At 33.1% G+C, this 13,051-nt stretch overlaps 1 protein-coding gene across 2 annotated transcripts in view; it reads right to left on the bottom strand.

The window, feature by feature from the left end:
- The window catches only part of RADX (RPA1 related single stranded DNA binding protein, X-linked), a 67,093-nt gene that overhangs the window by 43,389 nt on the left and 10,653 nt on the right, over positions 1-13,051 (bottom strand). For both annotated transcript variants that reach the window (XM_054544078.2, NM_001133558.2), the window contains exons 2-6: positions 12,856-12,998; positions 10,387-10,579; positions 2,926-3,034; positions 2,633-2,724; positions 2,407-2,529 (exon numbers count right to left, since the gene is read on the bottom strand). In XM_054544078.2, the coding sequence (XP_054400053.1) occupies positions 2,407-2,529; positions 2,633-2,724; positions 2,926-3,034; positions 10,387-10,579; positions 12,856-12,998 (660 nt within the window). The remainder of the gene's footprint in view (positions 1-2,406; positions 2,530-2,632; positions 2,725-2,925; positions 3,035-10,386; positions 10,580-12,855; positions 12,999-13,051) is intronic.

Here is a 13,051-nt window from a genome sequence, read left to right as displayed (position 1 = left end):
GTAGCAATGAAAATGAAGAAATTCTGTTCAAATGCTAAGAATTATCTTAATTTATATTAAGAATTATCTTAATTTTTCCTCTATTTCAAAAACTACAAGCATATGAATATTAATGGCTAAAGGTGTTGATACAGGAATATTAAAGAAACCTCTAAAATATGTTAAGCCAGTAGATCTCATGTTATGTGTTCTTACAACAATAAAATAAATTTAGAAAAAAATAAAGAAACCTCTAATTCTAAATTCATGGCCACTAAAAATCTGACAGTCAGATCTAACACTTCCTAGCTATATGAAATCCAGGAAATTACTTAACCCTTCTGGATGTTTTCTTTCTCACCTGAAAATTTATAACAACATCAACTCTTCAAAAGGTAATTAAGAGTACAAAATGAGATAACATCTATAAGCATCTGGTACATGGTAAACACACAACATTACTTCCCCTTAGTTCTTCACTTTTCTTATGAAAAAAAAAAAAAGTCATACTACCAAAGAATTTTGGTATTATTCCTGAAGACTTTTGGCCATGCTCCCCTTCTTGGACCTGAAGCCCCCTTAATACTCACCATTAATTTAATGATTTTTTCCTTCACTTTTGCTCAAAAGATAAAAACAAATTGTGACTGTTGTCAACTATTATACTAGAATAAATCTCACCAAGATCTGAATATACGTTTCTTAGGATACATTTCACATTATCACAAGAAATACAATATGCGTGCTTGGCAAAGTTCCTGCGAGAAATCTTTATCCAAAATTCTTGTTAGCTTGTTGTTTAAAGTGGTTACAAACAAACAAAAAGGAAGCTGGCAATAAAAACCAAAAAGGAAGCTGGCAATAGGATTATCACCAGAAGTCATCACTGCCAATTACTTATGCCCTAAAAGAAGTTATATCAGAGTTAATAGCCCACTCACCTTGGAAGTCCATGCCTTGGTTTGGCCAAAAGCCTCTTTCTGTTCCATCCCCCATAAATTGGGGTGAGGTTTGGTTCTATTCAGATATATTTTTAAAATTTAATCTCACAAGCCTAGGGTGGAATCTAACAAAGCAGAGGTGTATAATACTGTTTTGTATAGAGAATAAAGGGGCAGCAAAACAGCCCTATATATAGTGTCTAGGTCTCTTGATGTTCTACAATGTCTATCTTATTGCTGGTTAAAAAAGTAATAATAATAGATATAGGCCAGGTGCAGTGGCTCACGCCTGTAATCCCAGCACTTTGGGAGGCTGAGGTGGGCAGATCACCTGAGGTCGAGTTCGAGACTAGCCTGCCTAACATGGTGAAACCCCGTCTCTACTGAAAATATAAATATTAGCCAGGCATGGTGGTGTGCTCCTATAGTCCCAGCTACTCAGGAGGCTGAGGCAAGAGAATCATTTGAACCTGGGAGGTAGTGGTTGCAGTGAGTCAAGATCGTGCCACTGCACTCTAGCCTGGGTGACAGAGTGAGACTCCATCTCAAATATACATATATATATATATATATATATATATATATATATATGTATGTATGTATATAGATAGATAGATATACACACACACACACACACACACATATGTAGTAAATATTGGGAGTTTCTTCAGTGTTGGCCAAGCATTTAACACAGGTAGCAATTAGTGCTTATTCATGTAATTATTTGGAAAATAATAAAATGTCATCCCCTATCTAAAATAGCTTTATATTCTAAATTTAAATAAGGAAATATTCATTGAAACTGCTGAAAAGTATTATACTTTTTTCCTTATCATAATAGATCTGAAGACTAGCCTGTTATATGTAATATGTAATAGGACAAACCTAAAATAATTTCAAATAAATAAAACTAGTGGAAAAAATACTTTTATATCTGAATGAATCCAGGGGAGAAAGTCAATACCAAAGTAAGCCAAAGTAAAATATTGACCAGCCGGTATAAATAACACTACCAGCTTACTTGAATAATTTAATATTCAACCGGAACTATACTTACCATTGTTTTTATGTAATTACATAGTCCACCAATCATCTACCAATTAATGCTATATAAGTCTTCGATGTCTTTAATGCGGTCTATTTAATCCATTTCCAAATGTATAAAAAGGGAATTGACTGCCTATGTTTTAGTCTTACTGAAATTTAAGGATTTTTTAATGTGTGGAATTTTTACAATGAGAATTGATAAGAGGACCTGTTTTCTGAAAAACTGGTTTCAATCCCAAGTTAATTCTGAACAGACAACCAACGGGTTGTTAATGTCTATAAAAAATGATATTAATATAGAAAAGATTTAAACATGCTACAGACTGCTTGAATTTGCCAACTCAATGTCACCCTACTTCTGTAAGTCAGTTTACTCTACATTTTTAAAGTTAATTCTCCTACTTCCAAACATAAAATAAAAATATTAAAAATTGCTTACTTGGGTAAATATTTTCAAAGATTTCTGGCTGCGATGTTGAAAACAGTTCCACTATAAATGGTTGTTCTGAAGTACCGTCAGCAATGTGAATCCAGCGATATGACCAAAAATCTTCACGGTTTTCTATATGGATAGAATATTAAAATAAATGAAGGTAACTGTTATATACATATGAACACAAAATTATTCACTGAAATACTTATGATTTTCAATTTTAAAAGCTTACCTTTCTTTTTTGACCGCTGGACCCTTCCTACAAAAACTAAAAGGCCAATAACATCACAGATGCAATTTTCTGGCATATCATCCAGTTCTGACCTAAAAAGGTAAAATCACTAAATTAATATTTTATTTTTAAACAGTGAAAAAGCATTCTACAATTATTATTTTGAAAATGTATATCTACATAATTGCTATAGCCTAATTCTGGGTAGATTTTGAGCAAATTATAATGTATTGTTTTTCAGTAACCAAGACTGAAGATTAATATTTAAGACATTTTACAAGAAATTATTTTACCTTGTGGTAAATCGGTGATTTAACTTTGGCAGTCTCCATTCTGGTTTCACCTGCTTTTCTGGAATGATAATTATATTTGTTGGGGGATCTCGAAGATTCAGGCAGATTTCTGAAAAACAAATATATTATTTTAATATGCTATTTAATACACACCAAAGAATATACATGAATATATATATATTAAAAAGCAAAATAGTAGACTGAACATTTTGAACCCACCACTAAACTCAAGAACTAGACTATTATCAATGTTCTTCTGCCTCCATTATCACATCCACTTATCTCTCCACCACAGTTTAAAAAGTTTAACCACACTTTGAGAACTTTGTGTTCTATCATTTCTTTAACTTGAAAAGGGTTTTATCACTTTGCCCAGACAAAATCCTATTTGGCTTTGTTTTTGAACTTCATACGAGTGAAATTATATTCTGTATTTTATGACTACTTTTTTCACTCAACATGATATTAATAAAATTCATCCATGTAGCTGCATGTAGCAGTCTTCTTGTCATTTCCACAGCTGAATAATGTTCCAGTGTGTTAATATACTACAATTTGTTAACTAAAATTTATTTATCCATTATTGTGTTAATGGACATCTGGATTATTTCCAGGTTGTTACTATTATATATAGGGTTGTTTAAAAATTTTTGTATATGTCTCCTTGTGCACACAGGCAACTGTTTTTCTAAGATATTATATGTAGGTGCAGAAATGCTGGATTATGTGACATGTAAATGTTCAGCTCTATAGCATAATCCCTAATCATTTTAAGTAACGAGCCTATTTGTGTTTCTACCAGCAATGTGTAAAAATTCCCATTGATACACATCCTCTCCAAACCTTGGTATTGTCAACTAACTTTCTTTCTTTCTTTTCTCTTTTTCTTTCTTTCTTTTCTTTTTCTTTCTTTCTTTTTCTTTTTCTCTCTCTCTCTCTCTTTCTTTCTTTCTCTCTCTCTCTCTCTCTCTCCCTCCCTCCCTCCCTTCCTTCCTTTCTTTCTTCCTTCTCTTTCCTTCTTTCTTTTTTTTTTGACAGGGTCTTACTCTGTTGCCCAGGCTGGAGTGTAGTGGCACAATCATACAATCATGGCTCACTGCAGCCTTGAACTCCTGGGCTCAAGCAATCCTCCTGCCTTAGCCTCCTGAGTAGCTAGAATCATCATGTCCAGCTAACTTTTGTAATTTTTGGTAGAGATGGGGGGTTCTTATGTTGCCCAGGCTGATCTTGAACTCCTGGCCTCAAGGCTTCCTCCAGAATCAGCCTCCCAGAGCACTTGGGTCTCAGGTGTGAGCCACTGCACATGGTCAAATTTAGTACTTTTGGCCAATCTAGTGATATGACAATTTGTTGTGATCCTATTTTGTACTTCCCTTATTACTAATCATATTGAATGACATTTCATATACTTATGGTTCATATATGCATTCTCTTCTGTGAAATGCCTTGGTCTTTTGCCCATTGTTCTATTGAATTGTTGAATTGTCTTTTAAAAATTTGCAAGAGTTGTTTATATGTTGGATATTAATTCTTCATTGATTATGTAGTGGCAAATACAATCTTTACCCAGTTTATTTATCTCTACTTATTTATTTAAGGCTTTCTTAATGTCTTCCAATAATGTGTCACAATCATCTCCACACAGGTCTTACACATCTTCTCTTACATGTATTTCTAGACATCTTATAGTTATTGTTGACAATGTCAATGACTTTTTCAAGTTATAATTTCTAACTCTTTATTATTGGAGTATACATAATCAGTTGACTTCTTTTGTAGCTTTGCTAATATCTTATTATTTTTAATTTTTATTTTTAAAAACTTTTATTTTAGGTTCAGGGGCATATGTGCAGGTTTGTTATATAGGTAAACTCATGTCACGGGGGTTTGTTGTACAGATTATTTTGTCACACAGGTACTAAGCCTAGTACTCGATAACTTTCAAGTAGGCCATAGTGTGTGCTGTTCCCCTCTTTGTGTTCTCATCACTTAGCTGCCGCTTGTAAGTGAGAACATGTGGTATTTGGTTTTTTGTTCCTGCATTAGTTTGGTAAGGATAATAAATCCTATTTTTTTAATACTTTGTGTTATTTTTTTCTCTGTATAAAATTTAATTTGCGAGTAATAACAGTCTTGCACTTTTCTTTAAAACCTTTATACCTTTAATTCATTTTGTCTTCTCACGCTGGCTAGGACAGCCAGTACAACATTAAATAGAAATAGTAAAAAAAATAAAAAATAAATAAATAGAAATAATAATAATAGGAGACATCCATTTTCCCCATTTTATAAAGGAATGTATCTAACTTTTCCCCATTAAGAATTGTGTTTGCCGTTTGGTTTTGATTTTGTAAATACCCATTATTAGGTGTTTTTTTTTTTGGTTTTTTTTTTTTTTTTGTAGTTGTTGTTGGTATTGCTCTGTCGCCCAGGCTGGAATGCAGTGGTGCAATCATGGCTCATTGAAGCCTCAACCTCCTGGGCTCAAGCAATCCTCTCTCCTCAGCCTCCTGAGTAGCTAGGACTACAGGTGCATGCCACCACAACTGGCTAATTTTTTATTTTTATTTGTAGAGACAGAGTTTTACTATGTTGCACAGGCTGGTCTCAAACTCCTGGCTTCAAGTGATCTTCCTGCTTTGGCCTCCCAAAGTGCTGGAATTACAGGCATGAGCCACCATGCTCAGCCCCCTTACTTAGTTTAAGGAACGTTCCTTCTCTTGCTATTTTTTTAAAATTAATGAATAGTTGTAAAATTTTAATAAAAGCTTTTTGTGTATCTATTACAATGCTCATTATCTAATTTGTAAAAATGGTGGGTGACACAGATTTTTATATGTAAAACCAATTTTGCACCGCTGAGGAAAAGTGCAACCTAGTCACAGTATGTGAACTTATTTTTTTTTTTACACATGATGCAGTTTGCCAATATTCCATTCAGAATATCTATATATATGTTTATATGTTAGTGGCTGAAGCTGACCTATAATTTTTCTCCTTCATACTATTCTTGTTTGGTTTTGATTATCACGGTTATATTGGCAGCAAAAAATGAGTTTGAGAATATACTTTCTAGTCTAGTCTCTGGAATAGGTTTAGAATGATATATTCCCTAAATGTTTGGCAGAATTTCTCTATAATATGATGTATGCCTGATATTTTCTTTGTGGGAAAAATTTAAACCTCTGATTCAATTCCTTTAATAGTTATAAAGCTATTTGGGCTTTTTTCTTCTTGGTTAGTTACATTTGTCTAAGAACTTTCTGTGTAGCAAACAAGGCTTAAACCAGGATGAAGATATTTTATTTCTATTTCTGCCTGTTACTAGTCATGTGATAGGAAATAGTCACTTTACCTTTATGAGTTTCAGTCTATTCATATATAAGCAAGCAAAGTTTGTATTACGTAATATTACCTTGCATCATAGTTTGCATATTCCAAAGTACTTTCATTGTCATAGTATCACTTAATTATATTCAAGGTCCCTTCCAGCTCTAAAATGCTAGGGTTCCTAATTAAAGAAATAGCCCCTGCCCGCCAAAATCAAAAATTCTTGTTGCTATCATCCAATCAATATGCATTATGTAATACAGTCTGAAAAATCTCAAGATTTTAAAGGGTGTATTATTTGTGTATGCCAGCTACATACTATTTTGTAAAAGATATACAGAATAATGTACAAAATTCAATATACAAAGCCATACACATCCAGCAAATAATATATCCTTTGTTTTGTAATAGAATTTCCATCTTTATAGATTTCCACTTATTCAGTCTTTTAAAAAAATTACATTGGCCAGGCGCGGTGGCTCACGCCTGTATTACCAGCACTTTGGGAGACCAAGGTGGGTGGATCACTTGAGGTCAGGAGTTCAAGACCAGTCCGGCCAATATGGCAAAACCCTGTCTCTACTAAAAATACAAAAAGTAGCCAGGCGTGGTGGTGGGCGCCTGTAATCCCAGCTACTTGGGCAGGAGAATCATTTGAACCCAGGAGGTGAAGGTTGCAGTGAGCCAAGATTGCACCACGCCACTCCAGCCTGGGTGACATAGCAAGACTCTGTCTCAAAAAAAAAAAAAAAAAAAAAAAAAAAATTAACATCTTAGTTCTTCTAACTTGGAACTATGTGTGGAAATATGAAAAATAAACCAAGATAAATGACCCCAATAGTTTTTCTTCCAACATGAACACCTAGAAGGCAGTGATGGTACCACAAATCCTTATTCCTTTACTGACCAACTCTCCTCCCACTATATACTGTTTCTCATTTATAATGCTTAGAACATTTAAACTCCACTGATATTTTTCCTAATCTCTGCTTAACACTTTCTCCCATGCAACACATTCTCCTACTTTACTGTCCATTCTTTCTTCAATTACATTTTTATTCATTTCCTTATCCTTTTTGTCTATTACATTTTTAATATGGTTTATTGTCATTCATCTTTCATTTTACTATAATTTGTTTATCTTACATAGCTGTCACCCCATTAGACTAATTTTTAAGAGTAGGACTGTATATTACTTACTTTTGCATCTCCTGTGCCTAACATGATTTACATAACTGCCTTTTTTTTCTCTTTAAAAGATAATTAATCACCTTCCGGCCAGGTGCGGTGGCTCACACGTGTAATCCTAGCATTTTGAGAGGCCGAGGCAGGTAGATCACTTGAGGTCAGGAGTTCGAGTCCAGCCTGGCCAACATGGTGAAACCCCGTCTCTACTAAAAAAACAAAAATTAGCTGGGCTTGATGGCGTGTGCCTGTAATCCCAGCTACCTGAGAGGCTGAGGCAGGAGAATCGCTGGAACCCAGGAGGTAGAGGTTGCAGTGAGCCGAGATTGCACAATTGCACTCCAGCCTGAGTGACAAAGTGAGACTCTGTCTCAAAAAATAAATAAATAAATAAATAAAAACAATAAAAAAGATAGTCACCTTTCTACTCTGTTTCTATGGGATCAGCTTTGTAGATTCCACTTACGAGTTAGATCTTACAGTATTTGTCTTTCTGTGCCTGGCTTATTTCAATTAGCATAATGTTCTCCAAGAATCTAAAAAAGTCAATCTCATAGAAACAGAGAGTAGAAAGATGGTTACCAGAGGCTGGGGAGTGAGTGGGGAGGGATAGGGAAAAGCGAGATGTTGATCAAAGGGTACAAAATTTCAGTCAGATTGCAGAAATGTCTTAGGGATCTATCACATTGGATGGTGACTACAGTTAATAATAATGTATTGTATATTTCAAAATTGCTAATAGATTTTTAATGTTCTTACCACAAAAAAGTGATAAATTGGTAAGGTGATGGATATGTTGATTGAGTCTTTCTACAATGTATACACACAGATCAAAACATCACACTAGACCCCATAAATATATTTTATTATTATTTGTCAATTAAAAATAAAGAAAATGCCAGGATAAAAAGATCATTAGTCAGTTTCATGCAGGTAATTTTTAAAGATCATAAAGCCATAGTTCCCAACCTTGACTGTACCTTTGGGATCAGCTGAGGAGATTTAAACCCATAGCAATGCCTTGGTCCCATTCTCAGAGTAATTAAATCAGAATCTCTGAGGGTGGGGCACCAGTGGCTCTTTAAAGCTCCCCAAGTGATTTCAATATACAGCCAGAGTTGTAATCCACTTATACATGTAGGCTAGGCAAACTACAGGCTGCAGATGGCTGCAAGTTTTTGTAAATAAATATTTATTGGAATATTGCCATATCCATTCCTTTACATACATATGGCTGCCTTCAGTCTACAAAGGCAGAGCTGAGAAGCTGAAACAGAGACCATATGGCCTGCAAAGCCTAAAATATTTACTACTTGGCGCTTTACAGAAATAGTCTATTGCTTCCTAAAAAAAGAGGGCAAAAGTCCTGTTACTTATCAAAAATATAAGGAAGAAAATAGAGACTGCTGCTAACATTAATAAGAAGTAAAACTGTTTTAAAGACCAAAAGGTACATTTTAAATATATTATCACCAACGCTAACATTACTAAGAAGTAAAACTGTTTTAAAGACCAAAAGGTTCATTTTAAATATATTATCACCAAGGCTATCATTTATAAAATAATTTCTGTATCTGCAATTACTTACTTCAAAGCATAAATAATTTCTCATACCTTAGAGAATTTCCATTATGAAAATCTGGTCCTATAATTCTATATAGCAGAGGTAGCATGCTGTAAATCAGCGTCCTCTTGCCAACTTTTATTGTGTTTTCTTAGTAAGTCACAATATCTCTACCAGTTTAGTTCCTTACCTTTCTATAGCAAAAACTAATGAGGTAATAGACTGTGTGTACCAGACTACCTAGGTAATAACTTCTTCATCTAGCAAGATCTGACCAATGTCTGCAAAATGCTTAAGATTTTAATAAATAATCATATAAGGTTTTTGCAAATAAACACAAGTTTAAGAAAACAATGAACAACTGCTACCTTTATCTGAATATTCTCTAAGTAATTAAGCTTAATGGATTAGCTGGGGAATTTAGAGTACACAGAAATTCAGGTTCAGAATAAAGGTATTATAAACCAAAAACAATATTTAAACTTAAGCAATGTATTCTACAATTCTTACAAATGAAAGTGAAAAAATCACGGTCATATCTAAAAACAATTATTTAATATATTAATTTTAATGGTCCAAAAATATTTGTGATGTCAATATATCAATACTAACTAGGAAAAGCCCTTTCAAGATTGCAGCAATTGGCAAAATTTGAATACTGACTATAGGTTAGGTATTAGTATTGTATCAATTTTAAATTTCCTGATTTTGGTAATTGTACTCAGATTATGTAATAGAATGCTCTTGTTATTAGAAAATATACGCTGAAATACTAATGAAGTGTTTAGGCTTAAAGGGGTATGTATGATGGCTGCCACTTTCTCTTACTGGATCACAAGGAATATATATACATACACATGTGTGTATGTGTGTGTGTGTGTGTAAAGATATGTATATGTATGAAGAGAGATATATAATGATAAAGCAAAGGTAAATGCTAGTAATTGCTGAATATGCGTAAAGGGTATATGGGAGTTCTCTATACCATTCTTTCAACTTTTATGTAAGTCTGAAATTATTTCAAAAAGTTAACAGAAGTTCTTTTTAGATAGCACCTACTAGTAAGTGCAAAATATATTCGTTATTAACTTAATATTATATGACCAAAAATAAAATAAAACAAAATAAGTACAACCCAAGTGGAGCTCATTCTTCAATCAACAATAAATGTCTCAGATAATTTTTCTTAATAAATAAAATAATAAATAGGTATATTTATTAGGTTATGTGATTGCTTGAAAATTTTATGGACAAATAAATTTAAAGATTTCATAGGTTCTAACAGCTTTAGTAATTTTTATGGTCTTTTTTCCTAATATGGTATGTTGCAAATTTATATAAACAAAACAGCGATAAGACAACAAATTCACTGAATACTTAACCCATTGTAGAAATTAGTTTGATCTGTGGATCCACGGGGACAGGCTGTATTCTGAATGGATAACTCTTTTTAACAGAATAGTCTTGAAGCAGAAGAACTAAACCAACCCGCAAACTTTTATACCACTCAGGACACAGGGCATTCCACATAATCACTGACACTGTGCCTGAACTGTCAGCAACTTCCAAAAAGGTCTAGAAGGAAAATGAGTAAAAGCACATACATATTTGTCACTTTTATCTATACAGATAATATATAGCATATTATTTGTAATCATTTAGAGTGATGGAAAATAACATCTAAATTTTAATTATTTATTAATAATGATTCAGTTGTCAATTCTGCTAATATTGATCATCTAAAGTTTAGAGATAGAGAAATCTATTGAGGTGGAAAGTATTTGGAGTTTTTCTCAGTATTAAAATACAGTGACAGACAACTTCAGTTCTGCCTAAAAGGCAGTCTGTAAAGTGTTTTCTAATTCTTAATTTCTTCTTAAATAATGATGTTATATTCTCAGACCCTTTCTCTAAATGATGAATATACATTTTGGGTAATTCATTCCTTTATTAATTAAACATTTACTGAATCCATATTCCAGACATTATGTTAGGCCCTGGAATGCAGAGATGAATCAAACATTGTGCCTAATAATAATAGCTAAAATATATATAGGACTTGCTATGTGCCTGGAACATAGGTAAATCCTTTACTAATTCAATCCTCACATCAATCCTGTAAGGTAAGTACAATTAGTATCCATATTTTACAGATGAGTAAACTGAGGCTTTAAAAGGATAAATAATTTTCCCTACATCACAAAGGTAAGAAATGGTAAACAGAGCTGAAACTTGAATTCAGTTCATATGACTACAGGGCATGAACTCTTAAGCACTATTAGATACTTCTCTACAGTCAGGGAGCGCACAGTAGAGTAAGATTAGCAAATCTATTAACAGGTGTGTGTAACTGGGTTATGCATGCTTTGATAGACCTATGTAAGGGCATATAGTGGGGTCCTTAGTAGCATGTAGTTGATTCTCCCAGTGACTAGGCATATGGGTATACATGGAAAGACTTAAATCAGAGGTAAGCACTGAACTGAATCTTAAAGATGGCTTTGCCAATCTGATGAGAAGTGAGAGGAAGAGGATTCTAGGCAGAAGAAACAACATGAGCAGAAGTATGAAAGGTAGAAAACAATTGGTTACTGTTAGAAAATTTGCTTAGTATGATGCATAGAGAGCTCAGGAAGAGATGAGACTGGAGAGGCAAGCAAGGGCGAAATGATGGAGGCACAAAGAGGTAGGAAGGCAACAAATAAGCGGAGTTAAAAAATCAGGGAGGAAAGTATTGCAGCAATGAGAAGGCAAAAAACTATCGGGGAATGACTGAATAATTTATGATAGAATGTGCTAAAAATATATAACTGTAAAGTATTATGGATGAAGAATTTTTAGTGATATGAGAAAATATTTAAGAAAATGTTAAATGATACAAAATTGTATGCACAATATGGTTCCCATTTTGTAAAATAATTTAGTGTGATATACGATAAACACACTCACATGAAATATATAATACATATACATATGCACATATATGTGAAACATATGATTAAATATCATAGATATGTGTATGTATATATATATATGATATGCTTGTATATGTGTATATATGTGATTTACACACACACAAGAAAGGGAATAAAACACACCATGTTAACAGTGGCTCTCTCTGAGTGGTAAGATCTTCAAACAGCTTTCTAAATTTTCCAAATTCCCTACAATAAGCATGTATAACTTTTATAATAAAAGTTTAATGAAACATCTAAAATAGTTCTTGATATCATGGGAAAATACAATATAATATTAAGTAAGAAAAAAATAGAACACAAACATATCAAGAAAGTAGAGCTCATGAGCATTATACGGCAGAGTCAAGACAATAGAGAAGTATCACACAGATTTGACAATTAGAGTTACTAGTGAATGATAAGCTAAGGAAAAAAGCCAAGCTAATTGTGTTGAGAAATGGGAGGCAAGAAGTAAAAACATCTAGTGTAAACTACTTCTTCAAGAAGCTTACCTGAAGAGAAAAGATAGGAAATAGAAGAGTCATAAGGCCAAGGGAGATTATTTTCTTTTCTTTTTTTTAAATGGGAGACTAGAGTATGTTTATATGTTGGCGCAGAAAGCATAGGTGAGAAGAAAAGGTTGAAGGAAAATAAAAAGGTGGGAAGGAGACCACCTGGATCAGGGAAATAAAGGGCACCAATACAGAAATAATTTCTTTTTGTACAATAAATTATGCAGAAAAATACTTTATAATATACATTTATATACATTTAAAAATTATTACATTGAACTTATGAAATGTCATTTAAACGAACAGGTTACACTGTGGAGTGAGGTGTGTAAGTTATAATTTATAACTTTTAAATTAACATATGATATCTTATTACTTGTACCTGATATGGTTCAATCATCTTTTTATCAGGTTTTCCATAGTATCGCAGTTTTGATTTATGTAAGATCCTCACAAGCAATGCAGGAAAATTTCTTCTGTTAGTCCAGGTCATTTCAAGGTGAGAAAGGGAAATTATTTTGGTATCTAAAATATAAAAAAGAGGAAAGAAATCCTGTTTAACATGTAATGGTAACTTC

This window comes from Pongo abelii, chromosome X (assembly GCF_028885655.2).
Source record: "Pongo abelii isolate AG06213 chromosome X, NHGRI_mPonAbe1-v2.0_pri, whole genome shotgun sequence".
In the NCBI taxonomy this organism is placed as follows: Eukaryota; Metazoa; Chordata; class Mammalia; order Primates; family Hominidae; genus Pongo; species Pongo abelii.
The sequence above is the reverse complement of the archived record's forward strand: the minus strand, read 5'-3'. Positions and strand labels throughout refer to the sequence as shown.